This window comes from Rattus rattus, chromosome 8 (genome assembly GCF_011064425.1).
Source record: "Rattus rattus isolate New Zealand chromosome 8, Rrattus_CSIRO_v1, whole genome shotgun sequence".
Taxonomy (NCBI): Eukaryota; Metazoa; Chordata; class Mammalia; order Rodentia; family Muridae; genus Rattus; species Rattus rattus.
In genome coordinates, this window is record NC_046161.1 from 17,469,753 (window position 1) to 17,491,967 (window position 22,215).

A 22,215-nucleotide genomic window follows, 5' to 3' on the forward strand; every position below is an offset into this window, starting at 1 on the left:
CAGCTTTTGCTCCCTAACTTGACATGCCTTGCCTTCAGGTGCTGGCCACAGACATGTCCAAACACATGACCCTCCTGGCTGACCTGAAGACTATGGTGGAGACGAAGAAAGTGACCAGCTCCGGAGTTCTCTTGCTGGACAACTACTCCGACCGTATCCAGGTGCCCCAGATCTTCTCTTTTTTTTTTTTTAAAGATTTATTTATTATATATAAGTACACCGTAGCTGTCTTCAGACACACCAGAAGAGGGCATCAGATCCCATTACAGATGGTTGTGAGCCACCATGTGGTTACTGGAATTTGAACTCAGGACCTCTGGAAGAACAGTCAGTGCTCTTAACCGCTGAGCCATCTCTCCAGCCCAGTGTCCTAGATCTTTGTTTTGTCTTTTTTTTTTTTTTTTTTTCCCAGAGCTGAGGACCAACCCAGGGCCTTTATTGCTAGGCAAGCGCTCTACCACTGAGCTAAATCCCCAACCCCCAGTGTCCTAGATCTTAATTGCCTCCCCATCTTCCCTTTCCGACACATGCCCCTCCTTCTCTGTAATATTCCCTATGCCTCTCTCTCAACCCCTTCCTTCCATCTCTCCCCAAACTGCTCCCCTGAGGGAACCCATCCAACTTCTCTCACCACACACTCACCTCGGCCCAGCTGTCTCTCACCTCTCTCATTCCCCTTGCACTTCTCGCCTCTGCTTGCTTCAACACTCCATCTCATCTGCCCAGCACACACACACACACACACACACACACACACACACACACACACACACACACAGGCACACAGATACACCTTCACACATACAGGTACATGGTTGGGAGTTGAGAAAACCATAGGCCTAGTGAGTGCCTGTAATCCCAGCATTCCAAAGGTAGAGAGAGACTGGAGGATGACCACGGGTCTGAAACAGCCGGGACTCAGTTTGGAGACCCTTTTTAAAAGCCAAATAGAAACTAAGTCTGAATGTGAGTTAGCATATTCCCACACACAGAAGATGGGACAGGATCTCAGTTGGAGGGTGTCTGTAGCTACACAGCAATTCGAAGGCCAATCTGGGCTACAAGAGACCCCACAGGCTGGCCTCTGAAGGTCCCTCCCTGTCCTCACCAGGTCCTCAGGAACATGGTGCACTGTGCAGACCTCAGCAATCCCACCAAGCCCCTGGAGCTGTACCGACAGTGGACCGACCGCATCATGGCTGAGTTCTTCCAGCAGGGCGACCGAGAACGGGAGCGTGGAATGGAGATCAGCCCCATGTGCGACAAGCACACAGCCTCGGTGGAGAAGTCTCAGGTACAGGGACAGGCCTTCTGGCCAGAGCACAGGCATGGCTTGGCCCTTCTTCAGGACAGCAAGCTCATTTGCTTGAGGGCTCTTGTCTCTAGGAGTAGGGAGTTGTTAACCCTTTGGTAGCTTGGCCATCCGAGGATGTCACTCTCCTTTTACAGGGTCATTTTCATAGATCTCTGGCTTTACACCTACCATAGCATTGGTCTGCTGCAACCCTAGCAGTTTTAAAAACAGTGCTTTGTGTGCTGGGAGAGGGGATGGTTTTAGTTAGTTTTGCATTTGAGCCTCGAACTCGATAGTCAAGGATAAATTGGACTTTCTGAGCTTCCTGCCCTACATCTCTAGTACTGGATCACAGGCCCTGACCACCACGCAGGTCTGTATGTTACTGGGAACAGAGCCCAAAGCAAGCCTGCTCTACTGACCAGACCACAGCCCCAGGCCCCTTTACCTTTAAATACTGGCTAGGATAATAGACCGTAGTCAGGCCCGTACCCGGGATTCTCAGACCGTGGCACCAAATTACACTTGTCAGAGGCTTATAAAGGCAAAGCCTTTACATATTTCCTGCCCTTGTCCAAACTAGGGCAGGCATTCACCCCAATATACTTCAAGCCTGTGTACCTCCCCCCACATGCAACCATAAGCTGTGCAGCTAGGCAGCCAGGCCTGTTTACAGAAGTAAAACTACGTGTTTGTTCTGTTACATGATTAGCAGCTCCCCGTTCTAGGAAGCTCTTTGTCGTTGGGCAAGTAGGGCTTACAGGTTAGAGTCATTCTTGCTTTAAAGATCTGTTAAGCACAGTCATTTAATCTTTTTTTTTTTTAAGATTTATTTATTTTATGTATGTGAGTACACCATCATTGTCTTCAGACACACCAGAAGAGGGCATCAGATCCCATTACAGATGGTTGTGAGCCACCATGTGGTTGCTGGGAATTGAACTCAGGACCTCTGGAAGAGCAGTCAGTGCTCTTAACCACTGAGCCATCTCTCCAGGCCCAGTCACTTGATCGTAAAACTTTAGCCCTCACAGTATCAGCACATCCCTGTGTTCATACTGGAAACATGGCACACCCTTAGGGCCAGCTTGTCTTCACACTGGAGCAGGAGGTGGGTTTTAGCCTAAACATTTGGGGCAAGCTTGGGCGTCTTAAACAAGATCTGTCTGGGGGTCACAGCTTAGCAGGTAAAGGTGCTTGACACATGAAAAAAGAGAAATGATCCTACAAGATTGTCCTCTGACATTCACACTCATGCCAAAGCACAAATGTATCCCCCAAAATAAATTAAAATTTAGTAAAAATGTTTTTAGGGTTTTTAGTTTTTGCTTTTTAGGCCAGGACTCACCACTTATCTATCCCTAGCCGGCCTGGAGCTTTCCGTGTAGATCAGGCTGGCCTGGAACTCAGAGATCTGCCTTCCTCGGCTCCAAGTATTGGGATTAAAAGTCAAGTAAGCAGGTGTAAAGGCCTCTGCACCTGCATACCTGGCCTTTAATCCCAGCACTCTTCTTATACGTAAAGTAAATAAATAAATCTTTAAAAAAAGAACCCTTCCCCATAATTAACTATTAAAAGAACACACACACACACACACACACACACACACACACACACACACACACTTCCACCTTCTAACCCACCAAATTTGCTTCTTTAAACTTGCACAAGTAAGATGAGACAAGATGCTAACTGCTGCTGACTACTGGAGCTGGGCATGGCAAAGGCGTGTGGATCTCTGAGGTTTACACCATTCTGGGCTACAGGGGTAGGCAGAGCTACATATAAAAACCCTCACGTGGGGGTTGGGGATTTTGCTCAGTGGTAGAGCGCTTGCCTAGCAAGCACAAGGCCCTGGGTTCGGTCCCCAGCTCCGGAAAAAAACCAAACCAAAACAAAACAAACAACAACAAAAAACCCTCACGTGAAAAACAAAAACAAAAAAACCCAACAACTGCTGGATGTCATTATAGTCTTTACTCCCAGCAGATGCAGGCAGCTCTGTGAGTTCAAGGCCAGTCTGGTCTACACAGTAAGTTCCAGGCTAGCACAAGACTGTCTCAAAACCCAGAATAGCAACAAAACATTGGGAAAGGTTGAGGGTGGTGGTATGCCTGCAATCCTAGCACTGCCTGGGCAGACAGGAGAGTCAGGAGTTCAAGGCCATCCTACAGAGCCAGTTTGAGGCCAGCTCTGACTGCAAGGAGACACTATCCCAAAACAAGAACAAGGAAATGGTATTGGATGGTGCATGCCTATAATTGCAGCACTCAGGAGGCTGAGGCAGCAGGATTACCACAAGTTCAAGGTTAGCCTAATCCACGGTGAGCTCCTGTCCCCAAATCCAACCATCTACCTAGCCAAAAACACTTGAAACATTCCATACTGGGGTGGGGAAAGAAGGCTTCGCAGTTAAGGACACCAGGAGTTCAGTTTCCAGAATCCACATGGCAGCTCACAGCCAAGTGCTACTCACGTCCCAAGGACTCTGAAGCCTTCTTCCGGCCTCTGCAGGCACTAGATGCACATACATACATACATACATACATACATACATACATACATACATACATACATACATACAGGCAAAATACCCAAACACACTAAAAATAGTTTGGAATGGGTCAACCTGAGAGTTTTTTATCTGAGACACTCTCGCTGTATAGCCACGGCTGGCCCAGAACTCACTGCGTAGACCAGGATGGCCCTGACCTCCCAGAGATCTTGCCTGCTGCTGCTGCTTATTTGTTTGATTGTTTGGTTCTTTGAGATAAGGTTTCTCTGTGTAGCCCAGGCTGGCCTGGAACTTGCTCTGTAGACCAGGCTGGTCCTGAACTCAACGATCTGCCTGCCTCTGCCTCACCAATGCCGGATTAAAGGCCACCACCATCCAATTTATTTAATTTTAAGTGTATGAATGTTTGCCTTTGTGTGTGTTTGTGTGTGTGTGTGTGTGTGTGTGTGTGTGTGTGTGTGTCTGTGTGTCTCTATGTCTCTGTGTGTGTCTCTGTGTGTGTATGTGTGTGTGTGTGTGTCTGTGTGTGTGTATCTATGTGTGTGTGTGTGTGTGTCTGTGTGTGTGTCTGTGTGTGTGTGTGTGTGTGTGTGTGTGTCTCTGTGTGTGTGTGTCTCTGTGTGTGTGTTTGTGTGTGTGTGTCTGTGTGTGTGTGTCTGTGTCTATGTGTGTCTGTGTGTGTCTGTGTCTATGTGTGTCTGTGTCTATGTGTGTCTGTGTGTGTTTGCATGTATGTATACCATGTTGATGCCTGATGTCCAAAGAGGGCAGACGAGGGAGCTGGCGTCCTGGAACTAGAGACAGTGGTGAGTTGCCATGAGAGCTTCCCAGGGCACTGGAAGAGCTACTCTCTTTCCAGCCCCACCCTCATCTCCCAATATGGGGAGCTGAGGCAGGTGGATGTCCAGCCCTGGTTTTGTTTTGTTTTTAACTATATTTTACTTTTTTATGTGTATGAATTTTTTGCTTGAATGTATGTGTTTTCCTGTTAACCACAAAGGCCAGAATAAGGCGTCAGGTGACCTCGAACTGATTTATAGACAGATGTGAGCTTCATTGTGAATGTTGGAATTGAACCTGGCTTTCCTAGTAGAGTAGCCAGTTTTCTTAAGACTTTAGCCATCTCTCTAGCCCAGTTTGTTTGTTTGGTTTGGTTGGTTGGTTGGTTGGTTTTGGGTTTTCAGACAAGGGCCCTGGGTATCCTGGAACTCTCTGTAGACCAGACTGACCTTGAACTCAGAGATCTGCTGCCTCTGCTTCTCAAGTACTGAGAAAATTTCTTACTTAAAAACATGAGCCATCGCCTTCCAGCTGTTTGTTGAGTTTCACTTTTGGCTTTGGTTTGTTCAGCGGGTGGGTTTGGGGTGGGTTGTTGTGTTATTTTGGATGACAGGATCTATGTACCCCAGGCTGGTCTCAGACTCAAGGGTGACTTTGAGCACCTCAGCTCCCCAAGTGCTTGCTCATAGGCTTGCACCAGCATGCCTGATTCACACATGTCTGGGATGGACCGCGGGAGCCCCACATGTCAGGCAATCAACTGAGCTATATACCCAGGCCATGGAAGATGGTTTTTAATTGAGTAGCTCCTTCTGCTTGCTCCACCAAACCACTTGTTTAGACCCCATTCCTCTCTTCTAGGTGGGCTTCATCGACTACATTGTTCACCCATTGTGGGAGACATGGGCAGATCTCGTCCACCCGGATGCCCAAGACATCCTGGACACGCTGGAAGACAACCGGGACTGGTACCACAGTGCCATTCGGCAGAGTCCTTCCCCACCCCTGGAAGAGGAGCCAGGGGGGCTTGGCCATCCGTCCCTGCCTGACAAGTTCCAATTTGAGCTCACCTTGGAGGAAGAGGAGGAAGAGGATTCCTTGGAGGTTCCAGGATTGCCTACCACTGAGGAAACCTTCCTGGCTCCAGAGGATGCCGGAGCTCAAGCTGTGGACTGGTCAAAGGTCAAAGGCCCGGGCACTACAGTGGTGGAAGTGGCAGAGCGTTTGAAGCAGGAGACCGCCTCAGCATATGGTGCTCCTCAGGAGTCCATGGAGGCCGTGGGCTGTTCCTTCAGCCCTGGAACCCCTATTCTGCCTGACTCGAGGACCCTATCCTCCTCAGAGGAGGCCCCGGGCCTCCTGGGCCTCCCCTCCACGGCGGCAGAGGTGGAGGCCCCAAGAGACCATCTGGCTGCCACGAGGGCTTGTTCTGCCTGCTCTGGGACCTCAGGAGACAATTCTGCCATCATCTCTGCTCCAGGCAGGTGGGGGTCAGGCGGAGACCCTGCCTGATCCTTTTTCCCTTCACCCTTGGGTCCTCCCTCCTCCCCACACTTCCCACTCACCACAGACCGCCTCAGCGACTCCTGGCCCTCCTGAGAAAAAAGAAAACAGAAAAGTGGGGTTTTTTTCTCTTTTCTTTTTTTTAACCATTTCCCCCCTGCCCTTGTCCACAGGGCCTTTTTGTTGAGGTGGGGTATGGGGAGCCAGGAACTGAAGTCCCCAAAAAAAGGGATTTTATTTTTTGAATTTTAATTGTAACGTTTTTAGAAAAAGAACAAAAAGAAAAAAAAAAAAAGAATGAAACACATCAGCTGTAGATGCTCCCCTTCCCCGTGCCTGGGCCCGCCTCCTCTCCTTTTCATCGCACCCATCAACCTCAAGTCCAAGGCGCCATCCTCCTGCCTCTTTTGAGACTTGCTCCTTGAGATTCAAGCCTAAGTGTGGCATTGCCTTTTGAGCCATTCTTCTGAGGTTCAGAGGGCGTCCACAACCCTATTGGGAATAGCCACCCAGAGAGGCTGCCACAGGAGAGGCTGGTTCTCGGCGGGCCTCTCCCTGGATCACTGTACTCTACCACGGTCTTCCATGCCTCTTTTCCCTTTCTGTTTTCTGTCTTTTTTGTACAACTCTGGCCACATGGTTGAAAGGGTGGTCAGATGGGCTGTTGCTTAAGATCCAGGGACTCTTGGTTTCTCTCTGTCCACCAGCCTCAGCCTGGGGTCCCACGTCTCTATTCCCTTCTCCGGATGCCATCTTCCTGGTCCACTTTGGGTCACTTTGAATTATCTCCGTTGGAGGAAGGGGGCTCTGTTCCATACGCACAAACACATCCTCCTTCCAGCTGCTTCTTCCTCTTGTTTCTGCCTTAAAGATTCCTGTGGCCATAGATGAAGTCTCCTTGGCTCCCTCCCGCTCCCTGACACTCCCTCCTCTCCAGTACCCACTCAACTGCCCTGCAGCCCGTCACTCTGCTCCCTCACCAACTCTCATTGCCCCAGGAGGAAGCAATAATGGTGTGTACCACATCCTCCCACCCTGGGCAGCCCTCTCCCCATCTTACCGAGCCTGACCTCCTCCCCACCCCCCATATCCCCTACCCCCAGCCACAGGCAGTCCCTAAGCAATACAGACAGAGCAAGGCCATTTCTCCAAGCCATGGGGATGAGGGGACTTTTTAAAAGGACGACCCCACTTCCCCTACCACATGGAACCAGTCAGCAGCAGGGCAGGGGGAGGTATCGTCCCTCCCTGCCCTGTTACATCTCTGTACACGGTACTGTAGCTGCACCCCAATCCTTCCCCACCTATCCTGTCTACCCCACTAACCCCTCCCCCACCCCGATGCTTGCAGGGTTTTGATTCATTTGTTTATTAAGCGAGAGCGATTGCTGTCCTAGCTGGCGATGAGAATGGGCGTCCCTCCTCTCCATGTGTGGGTTTTGTACATACTGTAAGGTTGATATATAAATTATTGTACTGAGATGAAGGAGATAGTGAGCTTGTCTTTCCCTGGTTGACCCCATTGGGAAGGTGAAGAGGGCTTCTCCAGGCGGAAGTAACACCTTCCTTCTGTATCATACCAGCTGTATCATACTCCCTGCATGCAGGGTGGACATGCCATCACTTCATGGGAACCTGTGTCATACTGAGGAGGGATGAGGGCTGTGCATAGCTTCCTCCCTGTTCTCTTTCTCCTCCGAGAGCCTCTGATGGGGTACGAGGACTGGCCGGACTCCTGGCCTCCGTCAGCAGTTTTCCCTACCAGGGTGGGTGCAGAACCTTATGAACTGCCTACATGTTGTCCACATTGACAGTTGATCAGTGCTCTGTGGACTGACAATCAGCCCTTCAGTCTTGTCCCTTATTAAAGTGAGGCTGTCTCCGGGGCTCCCGGCTGATGGCTGATACGGCTTCATTCATTTGTTTCTTGGGATTTTTATTTTGTTTTTTCAAGGCTTATTTTTTTCTTCATGTTATAATTTTTTATTTTGGGGTTCAGGACACACAACAAAGGAGAACTTGAGAGATTTAGTTCTCTTTTACCATGCAAATCCCGTGAGTCAGACTCAGGTTGTCAACACAGGCAGCAAGCACCTTTATCTGGCGAGCTATCTCCTGCCCACATTCTGTGAAGCCTGGGTCCCGTGTGGCCCAGACGTGTGCTGTGCTGGCCTCAGACCTGCTGTGAGCTACAGCTGGCCTCGAACTCTGGAATTGCAGGTGTGTGCCACCATGCCTGGCTGCTATTCACTCACTTGTGTGGAGACACATGGTCTCGCTCTGTAAATGTGAAGTCTGTCTGGTATCTGCCCTCTTTTTTTTCTGTCATGATTCACAGTTTTCAGTTCAGAACAGTCTTGAATCATGATCCTCCTGCCTCTACCTCCCCTAGTGCTAGGATGATAAGCCTGGTTCTCCACACAGTTTACACAATGTTGGGATGGATCCTGGGACTTCCTGCAGGCTAGGCAAGCGCTCTGCTCACTGAGCAGCATCCCCGTCCTAAATGGCCTGTTGTGCCCGTAGACCCTGAGCAAGCAGTCCTCTTACATGCTGTCTGGAAACACAGTCGGGGTCTGTTACGGGGAGGTTTTTCTCGTGTGTGATGGGGCTGTGCCTGCCACGCTGGGGATGTCCTGGGCAGCTCTGCAGGGGACTCTCTCCTGCTTTTACTTGGCTTCTGGGAATGGATGGGTTGGTGTGTGAGGTGGGTCTCTCTCCCTGATGAGCCACCTCACCAACACAGGACGCTCATTTGGTTTTGTTTTCTCTCGTTTTGTTTTATTTTAAGATAGGATCTCTCTGCATGGCTCTGGCTGTCCTGGGAAACTCTGTGTAGACCGCTGGCCTCTAACTCTCAAAGACCCTGCTTAATCTCTTTTTTAAAAATGGTTTTTATGTGTATAATTATTTTCTAAAGATTCATTTGTTTTTTGTTTTGTTTGTTTGTTTGTTTCCTTTTCTTCAGAGCTGGGGACCAAACCCAGGGCCTTGCCAGGGCCTTGCTCTTGCTAGGCAAGAGCTCTACCACTGAGCTAAATCCCCAACCCCTGTTTTTTTATTTTTATGTTCTTGACAGTGTGCCTGGATGCATGTCCCTGTTCCTTGTAAATGCAGTGCTGAGGAAGACCAGAAGAGGGCGTCAGAGCCTCTGGAACTAGAGTTATAGATGTGGGCTCTGGTGTTCTTAACCACTGAGCCGTCCCTCCAGCCTCTGCATTCCTTTTTTTTTTTTTTTTTTTTAAGACAGAATCTTCCTGTGCAGCCTAGGCTAGCCTAGAATTCATATAAAACAGGCTTCTTTCAAAGCTAGAGATTACCCCTGTGTTTACCACCACACCGAACATAGACTTGGGCTCTTATTTTTTTTTTTTTTTTTTTTTTTTTCTTTTTTTTGAGCTGGGGACTGAACCCAGGGCCTTGCGCTTCCCAGGCAAGCGGTCTACCACTGAGGCTAAATCCCCAACCCTGGGCTCTTATTTAAATGGCTTTTACATTACATTTATTTGATGTGGAGGTGTGAGGTAACTGAGGGGCGCACACACCATGGTACACGAACAACATTTAGTAGTTGGTTCTCTCCTTCCAACATGAGAATCTTGGAATGGAATCAGTCAGCAGGCTTGACCTCAAGGGCCTGCCTACACATGCAGACTCCTAGCTACAGCCTAATGAAAGGGGGATATAACCAAGGGGTGGCTGATGGCACATGACTTTAGTCCCAGCAGAGGCAGGAAGATTTCTGAGTTCGAGGCTAGCCTGGTCTACAGAGTTCCATGACAGCCAAGGCTACACTGAGAAACCCTGTCTCAAAAAACCAAAAGGGAAAAAGAAAGAAGGGGGATAAAACCAGGCATGGTGGCAGACTCCTTTAATCCTCACACTCAGTAGACAAAGCTAGATGAAGTGGATCAGGGCCATCCTGGTCTACATAGTGAGACCCAGGCCAGCCTGATATACATACATAGGGAGACCCTGCTGTAGAGAAGTACATCAAGAACCTGTGCCTGGAAAAAGAAAAAAGAAAAGAAATGAAGGCAGTAGGGGCTGGAGAGATGGCTCAGAGGTTAAGAGCACTGACTGCTCTTCCAGAGGTCCTGAGTTCAAATCCCAGCAACCACATGGTGGCTCCTGACCATCCGTAATGAGACCTGATGCCCTCTTCTGGTGTGTCTGAAGACAGCTACAGTGTACTCATATACATAAAATAAATAAATAAATCTTTAAAAAAAAAAAAAAAAAAGAAATGAAGGCAGTGGCTCACGACTTTAATCCCAGCACTCAGGAGGCAGAGACAGGCAGATCTCTGAGTGAGTGTGAGGCCCGTGTTGTCTACAGAGAGAATTCTAGGACAGCCAGAACTGCACAAGAAACCCTGTCTTGAAAAAGAAAACAAGAGCTCAGCGGTTAAGAGCACTGCCTGCTCTTCCAGAGGTCCTGAGTTCAATTCCCAGCAACCACATAGTGGCTCACAAACATCTGTAATGGGATCAATGCCCTCTTCTGGTGCGTCTGAAGACAGTGACAGTGAACTCACATATAATAAGTAAATAAATAAATCTTTTAAAAAAATGAGGAAATAGAAGGCATTAGACTGGGCTGGACTGCAGCAGCCTGTGACTAGACCACCCAGTGAGGGTAGGAGTATGGCTCAATGGAACAGCTGCCTAGAATTCTGAGGTGACTTATGGTACAGTCTCTTTCCTACCAGCTTCTTTCTTTTCTCCCCCAGCACAACAATAAACAAGGACTTCAGCTCAAGGCCAGCCTGGTTGGTCTTGTTTAGTTAAGTTTTAGATCACCTAGAGTTACACAGTGGAACCCTGTCTCAGAAAAGGGATGTTGGAGGCCAGCCTGGTCTACAGTGAGTTCCAGGACAGCCAGGGCCACACAGAGACACCATACCTGGAAACAACAGCAGTGTCCCTGAGCTTCAGTTGTCCCTCTATGGAGCAGGAAGAGGTGTGTGCATGGCTGAGGATAAAGCATGCATTTCCTGGACTGAGTCCCAGCACAGCACCTATGAAGCCTTTGCTGGCCTAGAACTTAGCACAGACAGGGTGGCCTGAAAGTCACCAAAATCCACTGTTCTCTCTGGTGCTGAAGACAAGGCCTGTGCTACCATGCCTGGGATTTCCTCCTCCTCTTGCTGTGTGTGTGTGTGTGTGTGTGTGTGTGTGTGTGTGTGTGTGTGTTTTTAGTGGTAGAGGCTGACCTTGAACCCTTAACCTCCTGGCTCCACCTCAGTGCTGAGATGAGAGGCATTCAGCCCTACTCCTGACATTGTATATATCCTTTCTGTGAGGTGGCTCAGTCCAGTGACTACTGACTTTACACTGGATGGCTCTAGAACCAAGTGACATCGAGGACAGGTTTTGGAGGGGACAGATTACCTGATTGGTGGTCCAGGAACAGTTCCCGGGAAACAGCAGGCCGAGAGAATGAGGAACCAGCTTGGACGCTGGGTGGAAAGGCAAACCTGGAAAAATAGTTTTCAGACCATCTTGACCTTTGTGCAAGAAGCAAAGAGAAGACCCAGACACTGTCCCAGGGGACCTCAGAGGTTGGCAGGCTGAGGAAAGGTCATGAGGCTGGAGGTCAAGAGGCCACAAGAAAGTCTGGACTGTGGGGAGTTATTGAGTGAACACACACACACACACACACATACATATATACACACACACACACACACCACACACATACACACACCACACATACACACACACACACATACACACACACACACCACCACACACACACACACATACACACCACCAAAATACATACATACCCATACACACCACACACACCACATACACACACACACACACCCACACACACACCACACACATACACACACACACACCACCACACAGCACACACACACACACACACACACACCACCACACAGCACACACACACACACACACACACACATACACCACCATCACCACCACCACACACCACATACATACACATAAACACACCAAGTGCTGAACATATTTGCTCCCAGCCTCGGTTTCCCCAAGTATAAAAGGGTTTGTGGGGTGTTAATACATCGTATATTGGAGTACAAACCAAGCAAGCCAGTGAGGGTTACCTGCGTCAAACTGTCTCATTAGAATTGCCAGGAGTTGGGAGAGAGGTTCATCTTTCCTCAAGTGAAGGGAAACAGGCACTCTAGGATGCAGCCCTAGGACCACATCAGAAGAAATGGGGGTGGGGAGACCGTCTGTCTTCCCAGCACTCGGGAGGTGTAGGCAGGGTGGACCGTCAGGGCCACTGCAGCATTTGATAGCAGCTTTGGCCGCATGTAAACCAGCCTCAAAAAGAAAACGTTGGGGCTGGAGAGATAGCTCAGTGGTTAAGAGCACTGACTTCCAGAGGTCCTGAGTTCAAATCCCAGCAACCACATGGTGGCTCACAACCATCTGTAATGGGATCCGATGCCCTCAGAGATAAAGCCACAGTGTACTCATATACAAAATAAATATATTAATTAATTAAAAAAAGAAAATGCTCATGTCCATCAAGACGTTTCCTGCAACAGAGACTCAATAAATAAATAAATAAAATAGCTGGATTTTATTTGGTTAGCGGGCTGTGGAGAATGCAGAACGTGCTTGTGCCACAATACCCACATGCAGGTTAGAGAACAACTACCCACGGGGGCGTTCTCTTCCGCTATGTGGGTTCTGGGGACTGAGGTCAGGCTATCAGACCTTCACACCGTGAGCCAACTTAAAAATTTACTCTGTTAAAAAAAAAATTAGTCCTATGATAAGCGAATGGTAGCACCTTTAATCCCAGCACTCCGGAGGCAGAAGCAGGTGAATCTCTGAGTTTGAGGTCAGCCTGATCGATATAGTGAGTTCCAGGACAGCCAGGGCTACAAGCTTGGACCCTGTCTCAAAAATTATTCCTATTTGTGTGTACATGTGCACATCTGTCTGATGTGCACCAGTTGTGTGCTCTGCCTATAGAAGCCAAAGACAGTGTCAGATCCCTAAGATCACATACAGGAAGTCGTAGGCTGCCAAGTTTGGGTGCTGGGAACCAAGCCCATGTTCTCTGCAAAAGCAGCAAATGCTTAACCACTGAGCCATCTTTCCAGGCATCCTTCATTTTTTTAAAAAAGATTTATTTATTTATTTTATGTATACAAGCACAGTGTAGCTGTCTTCAGATGCACCAGAAGAGGGCATCAGATCTCATTACAGATGGTTATGAGCCACCCTGTGGTTTCTGGGATTTGAACTCAGGACCTCTGGAAGAGCAGTCACTGAGCCATCTCTCCAACCCAATTTATTTCTATTTTTAATTATGTGTGTATGTGTGTAAGGGGTATCTGTAAGTGTAGTGCCCAAGAAGGCCAGAAGGGGGGATCAAATCCCCTGGAACTACAGTTCCGGATTATTTAAAGTCACAATGTGAGTGCTGGATCCTCTGGAAGAGCAGCCAGTGCTCTTTTTTTTTTTTTTTTTTTTTTGTTCTTTTTTTCGAGCTGGGGACCGAACCCAGGGCCTTGCGCTTCCTAGGCTCTCTCTACCACTGAGCCCCCAACCCCTTGCAGCCAGTGCTCTTAATAGCACTACCATCTCTCTGACCCTGGGGAGTGCGGGAGAGACAGATAAATAAGAGAGACAGTCAGATACACATTAAGTCAGATTGAGTGTCCTGTGGGGGGGTTGATTAAACGAGATCTCTCAACAGGTGTGAGGTCTTTATTCCCAACACGAGGAAGACAGAGGCAAGTAGATTGAAAGTTCAAAGCCAGTCTTATGTACGCAGAAAGACCCTGTATCAAAACAAGCTTTAATAAACAGAGTCACACGTAGCCTCGGCCGTTCTGGAGCTCTGTCGGTAGCCGATGATGCCCTTGAACTCATGAGTCTCCTGTTAACACTTCCTAAAAGCTTATTGTACCACACAGGTTTATCCAAAGCTTAAATCTCAACCAGTTAACGTATCTTCTCAATTTCCCGTGCTGACAAATGCAATAACACTATTCATGTTCAGGCTACATTATGGACATAGTGTGTTGACTACATTATTACCAACAGTCTGTATTACCAGTCAAATCCGTATTATTATGAAATGGGTCCCAAGCCAGATGAGAGAGGAGGCAGAGCTGGAAGCACAAGCCCTCGCGCGCCCCCTCTTGGGCAACATCAGAACTACATGAACATCAGGAAGCGGCGTCGGTGCAGACCATCTGAGAGGCAGAGCTAGAGCGGGAGGATATTCCAAGCTATTATTGGCTGAGGTCGCTGTCAGTTGAGAGGAAAATAGCCAATGACGGCTGCGGCCGCTCGACTTCTGATCTGAAGGCTGTGTCCTGCCTCCTGTAGTCCTAGTGACCTTGCTTCCTTGATTTGAACAGGACCCTAATTTCTTGAGAATATCCTGGCCCTGGAGTCAATTCTACTTTAGGGTAATATCTAATTTATCCTTTTGTTTTTGAGACAGAGTTTCATGGAGCACAGTCTGGCCATGAACTCTCATGTCACCGAGCCTGGCCAAAAACTTCTAATCGGATCCTCCTGCTTCTACCTCCTAATTGTTCGGAGCACCACCACCCAACCCTAAGATTTTATCCTGAGTGATCTCACGGTTCTCAAGGCCCTGGGTTCGGTCCCCAGCTCCAAAAAAAAGAAGAAAAAAAAATTGAGAGGCGAGGGCTAGAGAGATTGCTCAGTGGTTAAGGGCACTGACTGCTCTTCCAAAGGTCCTGAGTTCAATTCCCAGCAACCACATGATGGCTTACAACCATCTGTAATGAGCTCTGGTGCGCTCTTCTGACATGCAGCTATATATGCAGAATACTGTGTATATAATAAATAAAAAAATTGAGAGGTGATAAATTAAAAAATCTGGGGCTGCAGAGATGATGGCTCAGCATTTAAGAGCACTGACTGCTCCTCTAGAGGTCCTGAGTTCAATTCCCAGCAGATCAAAGCTCCATCCCCAGCACTGAAGGAAATTATCTGCCCACCCCCACCCCAGCACTCTGGAGGTAAAAGCAGATGATTAGGGGTTCAAGCTCGCCCTCCTCTTGGAGCATAGTGAGTTGGAGACCGGGAAGAGACACAGGAAGAATCCAGTGCACTCAGCATCATACATATTTCTTAAGTTTTTGTTTAGGTTTATTTTATTTTTTTGTGTATGAGTGTTTTTTGCCTGCTTGTACATCTGTGCACCACATGTGTCTGGTGTTTAAGGAGGTGGTGAGCCTCGGTATGAGTGCTACAAATTGAAGTGAGTCCTTCAGCAAGAACAACTGCTCTAAGCAGTGAGCCACTCTCCAGCCCCAGGCTTTTAAATTATTTTACACGTGTGGTGTTCTTCACATGCCTGTGTGGTGTGTGAGTGTGTGTGTGTGTGTGTGTGTGTGTGTGTGTGTGTGTGTGTGTGTGTTAAGATGCAGTACCAGAGGAGGTCAGAAGAGGGCGTTGGATCCCTAGAACTAAAGTTACAAACCCAGTGAACTGCCACGTGGATGCAGGCAATTGAACCCAAGTCTGTGAGAGCCAATGCCATCTCAGGGTATTTGAAGCACAGCTTCAAAGATGTCTCCCTGAAGACATCCGATCTGTTCCCCAGAGTCCCAAGGTGACACCGGAGGGAGGTAGTCAGGGCCTGCTCAGATGTAGGGAAGAAATTCACGCACACGTAATAGCTGGTCTCCAATGGGCCACACACTGGCATAATCTAGAAGATCTAGCCAGTTCCGTGCAACTCCATATATTTGTTTCCTTTTATTTTTTTTAGAAAAAGATTTATTTATTTTATGTGAGTACACTGTCACTGTCTTCAGACACACCAGAAGAGGGCGTCAGATCCCATTACAGATGGTTGTGCGCCACCATGTGGTTGCTGGGAATTGAACTCAGGAGTCCTGATTTCTGCCATGTTGGTGGCCAAGCATCAACTCAGGCCATGAGCCTTGGTCACTAGCACCCTTACCAGCAGACCGTGTCTGTCCTGGCTTTGGTGTGTGGCGGGGGGAGGATTTTTATTTATTTATTTATTTATTTATTTATTCATTTATTTATTTATTTATTTATATGTGAGTACATGTGTGTCTTCAGGGGGATCTCATTACAGGGTTGTGAGCCACCATCAACTAACCTCTGGCATGCAACCACTGCCATCCCTTTTTTTAAGGTTTATTTAGGCCAGCAGAGGGGGTCACTGATCCCCAGAACTGCAGTGCAGTTACAGATGGTTGTGAGCTGCCATGTGGGTGCTGGGAATTGAACTCAGGTCCTCTGAAAGAGCAACCAATGCTCTTAACCTTAGCTATCTCTACAGCCCTATCTAATTTTTTTTAGAGATGATCTCCTAGTTAGCCTCAGCTGTCCACTTGACAGGCCAGAGTTATCAGAAGCTGTCTTAATGAGGGGGTAGCCTTAGACCACATTCGATATAGGTATGCCTTTGGAGCATTTTCTTTTTTGTTTTTGATACCGAGTCACTTTATGTAGCGCTAGCCTCGAATTCACAGAGAGCCCTTCGCATCTGCAGACTGAATGCTGGGATCAAAGGGGTGTGCCGCATGCCCTGTAGAGAGTTTTCTTGGCTGCCAATTGGTGTAAGAGAGGATTCTGTGGGTGGGGCCAATCCTGGGCTGAGCAGAGGCTGGGAACTGAACCAGTGAGCTGCTTTCCTTGATGGTCTCCACCAGGAGCTCCTCCCCTGACTTCTCCTGCTGCCCTAACTTCCCTCAGTGATGGAACTGTATGTAAGCTGAAACAGACTTTTTCCTCCCCAAACTGGTTTTGTTCACGATATCAGAAACCATCACAGCAGCATTGAATATAAACGAGAACAATGACCTTGTTAAGATTTCCAGATTCCGGACTGGAGAGATGGCTCAGCGGTTAAGAGCACTTGACTGCTCTTCCAGAGGTCCTGAGTTCAAATCCCAGCAACCACATGGTGACTCACAACCATCTGTAATGGGATCTGATGCCCTCTTCTGGTGTGTCTAAAGACCAGTGACAGTGTACTTATATAAGTATTTAAAAAAAAAAATTCCAGATTCCAGACTCGGAAGAGTTTGCAAACCTGGGCCCTAGGGGCTGGCTCTGATTCGCTGTCTCCAATTGAAGATGATTTCAGACCCAGGAGCTTGGCTGCTGATTGTGCCTGCTCGCACAGATTTCAAAACCACTTCGGATGCTTAGTCAGGGAGGGGATGTGCGTGTGTCCTCCATGGTGACTGTCATTCTGGGCTGAGTTTTCCACTCCACACAAGCTTGATTTCCCCCTTTTTTTTTTTTTTTTTTTTTTTTTTTTTTTTTTTTTTTTTTTTTTGGCTTTCCTTTTCCTGCCTGGCATGGGCGCTGGGAACCAAACCTGGGTCCTCTTCGCCTCTTCGATAGCACTGTGCTCGCCTAACTGCCGAGAGTCTTCCCAACCCTGTTGCTACCTTCGGCACGCCCCCGTATGTGAATATAAACTTGCTCCATAGACAGTATGGCATTGGCAAATGACCACGGTGTGAATTTGCCGCTTTGTTACTGAATGAGCTTTGCTGAGCAGAACCCATCAGAACGCCATCCTTAAGAGCATGAATGAGAGCCGGTCGTGGTGGCGCAACCTTTCACGCCGGCACGTGGGAGACAGATGCAAGTGGACCTCTGACTTTTGAGGTTCTGTGTAGTGAGTTCTAAGCCATACGTATTCAGACTCTGTCTCAAAAAAGAAAGAAAAAAGAAAGAGGGTGGAGTGATAAAACTCCTGCCTTACAAGAATCCCCTGTGAGGATCTGAAAGTGTGGTTCAGTAAAAGAGCCCCTGCCTTAAACTCCCCTGGAGGGGGGGGCGTGGCTGAGCAGTGTGTTTACACAGCACCACCAAGACTTTTTGGGGTTTTAACTCCAGGAGAGAGAGAGAGAGAGAGAGAGAGAGAGAGAGAGAGAGAGAGAGAGAGAGAGAGAGAGAGAGAGAGACTTCATTCCTCCATCCAATCAGCTCACTGGCAGTCGTCGCAGTTGTCTTTAGTACGTGCCTAACCACACGCGCTGAACCTGAATCACCACAACCTCTCCCCTGGACGATAGCCAATGCCAATGACTTTTGCCTAGCGTTCCCTAACGCGCCTGTCTCCAGCCAAGCCTGTTATCTGAGGTTCCAACCTCATGAACTTGGAGTTTCAGTTTGACCCCCATCCACACGCCTCTTCTGTTGGCTGACGAATTTATTTATGGTCATGCTGGGGTTGAGACTGGGGCTTTGCATAGCTCTCCCACTGCCCTACCTGACATTATTGTTTCCTGCAGTGGGAACAACTTGGTTGGGGGGATTTTTTTTTTTTTTTCAAGACAGGATTTCTCTGTATAGCCCTGGCTGTCCAGAAATTCATTCTGTCAACCAGGCTGGTCCCCAACTCAGAGACCCACCAGCTTCTGCCTCCCTTGTGCTGTTATTAAAGGTTTAAAGGTGGGCACCGCCATTGCAGGACTTACATCCAGGTTTTTGTTTCTCATTTTTGCATGTGCTTGCACGCTACCTATGGTGTGCGAGCAGACATACGTGTACGCTTGCAAGTGCATTTGGGTGCTTTTCTATGAGGCCTCGTTTTGACATCCTATGCTAACTTCATGGCTCTCCACCCTATTTTCCCAGGCAGGGTCTCCAAGACTCAACCACAGGGAGAACTGGGTGCAGGGATCCAATCTGAGATAGTACTCTTGTGTGGTAAGTGCTGTATCCACTGAGCCATCTCCCCAACCACTGTGGTTTCCGTTTTGTTTTGTTTTTGCTCTTGTTTTGCTTAAAAACAAGACCTTGGGCTGGCAAAATGGCTGCTCAGCAGGTAAAGATGCCCCCAAGTCTGGCCTCAGTTGACTCTCAACTGACTCCTTCAATCAATTTCTTCTCTTCTCTTCTCTCTCTCTCTCACAATACAAATTAAAATCAAATTAAATGAGAAACATGCTTTCAGCTGGGCGGTGGTAGTGGTGGTGGTGTAGCCTTTAATCCCAGCACTCAGGAAACAAAGGCAGATAGCTCTCTGAGTTCAAGGCCAGCCTGGTTTACAGAGAGTTTCAGGACAGCCTGGGCTACACAGAGAAGCCCTGTCTAGAAAAAACAAAAAGCAAAAAAGGTGTGAGATGCTCAGTCAGTAAAATGCTTGCTGTATGAGCAAGGGAATCTGAAGTTGATTCCCAGCGCCAAAATCAACATCCAGGCATGGCTGCACAGCTGTAAGCCTGGCGGAGGGAAATAGTCAGGAGAGCCCTGAGGCATACTGGCCACATACTCCAGCCTAATCAATTAGCTCCAGGTCTTAGTAGATCATATCTCAAAAAGCATTGGAGACAGTTCCTGAGCAATCACATCTGAGCCTGACCTCTGACCTTGACCTACACGTGTATGCAGACACACATGAACACAAAACGATTTGAAAGGCTGGGTGACTTGGCTCTGTGGAAAAGGGTCTACCAATCCTGACAGTCTGAGTTTTACCTCTGGGTCCCATGTAGTAGGAAGAGTAAGCCAACTCCTAAAAATTGTTCTCTAAGCTCTATCTACACACAGCCCGTGACACACTGACCCTAACACACAAACACACACACTGGGAGACAGGCAGGGGTGGCACATGACTTTAATTCCAGCACTCAGGAGGCAGAGGCAGGCAGATCTCTGAGTTTGAGGCTAGCCTAGTCTATAGAGTGTGTTCAAGGACAGCTAGAGTTACACAAAGAAACTCTGTTTTGGAAAAAATTAAAACAATTTAAAAAGAAAAAAGAAAGGAAGGAAGGAAGGAAATGCTCGTTTTGGGGCTGAGGGTGTAGCTCATGGGTAGACCACATATTTAGTATGCAACAGATTCTAGGCTCAAGCCCCAACACTGAAAAAACAAATAAGTCAGCAAGCTTAAAACTGGCTCCTAGTGGATCCGGCTGCTGCAGGGCGTGCTGTCCAATAGATGTCCAAAGTCCCAGCCTCACGGCTAACAACCAGCAAACACACCTGATCCTGAGACCCGAGGCTTCACAGAGACCTTGACCTGAGAGTGAGGGCCGGACGTAACCCTCCACAGCAGAGACCGCCCCACTCCAGGGAGAGGCGCTGTACTGGGAGGTTGATCATCTCAGCCGGACATTCAATTCTTCTGGAACTTTCACGGCTGTGCACAAAGACTTTCTTTAATTTCCCTTATCCACACGTTGAGTAGCCACCAGGAAAGGAGCTGACGAGAGGGCTCAGTGGGTGGAGGGGCAAGGGGCTTGCCACCAGCCGTAGGCCCTGAGTTTCAGACCCAGACCCCTCATGACAGAAGAACCTATTCCTGAAAGTTCCCCCAACATCCACACAACTGCCACGTGTGCTTGTACCTCTGGCTCCCCCCCGCCCTTTAATTACATGGACAAGTGTAATTAAAATAGTAGAAATATCAGAAACGCTAAAAAGACTGCCCAGGTGGCATCTATGAGACTCCTCAGGGGGGCTGGAGAGATGGCTCCAACTGCTCTTCCAGAGGTCCTGAGTTCAATTCCCAGCAACCACATGGTGGCTCACACCCATCTGTAATACTGGTGTGTCTGAAGATAGCGACGTACTCACATACATAAAATAAATAAATAAAATCTTAAAAAAAGAAAGAAAGAAAAAGAAAGAAATTCCTCAGGGCTGCAAAGCTTCCTTCTCACCTCCTTCCACTGCAAACCCACGGTGCACCCAGACTTCCTGGTGGCTGTGTAAGTAAATCCTCCTTGCTTCCTTCTATCTTTAAAAAATTATTTTTCAGATGTATGTGCGCTTTTGTGAGTTCACGGGCGGCACAAGCTTGTGGGAGTTTATCCAGGCCGGCAGGCATCAGACCCCACAGGACCGAAGGAGTCACGGGGAGTTGTGAGGTACGTGCTAGGCGGGTCCTCTGACAGGGGAGTCGGTGCTCTTAACGGCCCAGCAGCTCTCTCTAGCCCCTTCTCTTCCTTTCTTCTTTCTCCTCGATCCTTCTGGGTTGTATTCCCACATTTTGTACAGAGGTGGAAGACAGAGGAGGGATGCTGGTGTTTTCTCCTATCCCTCCCGTCAGTCTCTCATTTAGAAACAGGTCTCTCTAGGACGACCAGGCTGGTCCCAAACTCAGAGATCCGTGTGTTTCTGCCTCGTCTTGCAAGGGCTCTATTGAGCTTCATTCCCAGCTTTTTGAAGACTTTTTAGGTCTATAGAGCTGTGTTTGTCTGTCCATGCATTTGTGGACAGGAGCCTCAGACGGCTCTGGTCCTCAGGAAGAACCAAGAAGCCAACCTCTCTGGCCTAATGTGGCTTGGGCTGGAATTCAGAGCTCTGGGATCAAAGGCGTGAGCCACCACACCTCACTCCATACATGTGAGAGGACCTTGCTATGCAGCCCAGGCTGGCCTTGAAGTCTCAATCCTCCTGCCTCAGCTTCCCGTCACTGGGGTTACAGGTCGGTGCTACTATTCCAAGCTATACTTTAGGCGCTGAGACATCTAAGGGAACTGAAAGGGGAGCCATTGGAGATAGAGGTACAGGTGTCTGAAGCCCCCAACATGAGTACTGGGAACAAAAGCTGAGCCCCTGGAAAAGCAGCAAGTGCTCGTAACTGCTGAGCCACCTCCAGCTCCAGGGAGCCCAGCACGACCCCGAGCCTCCTTTCTCCTGGTGCTTTAAAAACACCCAGAGCCCAGCATGGCGGCACATGCTTTCTGCTTGCTTCGTTGGCTTCGTTTTCTTTTCTTGAGACAGCTTCTCTGTATAACAGCCCTGCTTATCCTGGAATTCACTTTGGAGGCCAGGCTGGTCTCAAACTTGGGAGAGATTTGCTTGCCTCTGCCTCCAAAGTGCGGCCACTGCCCGGCCATTACTCTGAAACGAGGTCCAGTTGGCAAGGCTGGCCTTGCATTGGTTACGTGTTTATGCCAGGATGATGCTGAATTTATCGGTGGTTCTGCCCCCTGCTGCTAGCATTACAGGGTGATCCATGATGCCCAGCTTAGAGGTGTTAGGGATGGAACCCAGGGCTCATACATGCCAGGTTAGCTCTGAGCCACTGAGCCATACCATACCCAATGTCCCAGAAATCTTTATTTTCCTGCTTAGATACAGAGGAGAAGCAGGAACCAGGCATGGTGGTACACAGG

The 22,215-nt window shown here is 48.4% G+C and overlaps 1 protein-coding gene across 6 annotated transcripts in view; it reads left to right on the forward strand.

Annotated features, from left to right (window-relative positions):
* Pde4a (phosphodiesterase 4A) overlaps positions 1-8,007 on the forward strand; it is a 49,214-nt gene extending 41,207 nt beyond the window's left edge. For all 6 annotated transcript variants that reach the window (XM_032909490.1, XM_032909487.1, XM_032909488.1 and 3 more), the window contains 3 exons: positions 39-161; positions 1,112-1,294; positions 5,451-8,007. In XM_032909490.1, coding sequence (XP_032765381.1) covers positions 39-161; positions 1,112-1,294; positions 5,451-6,101 — 957 coding nt within the window. In that variant the 3' untranslated portion in view covers positions 6,102-8,007. The remainder of the gene's footprint in view (positions 1-38; positions 162-1,111; positions 1,295-5,450) is intronic.
* The last annotated feature ends 14,208 nt before the right edge of the window (positions 8,008-22,215 follow it).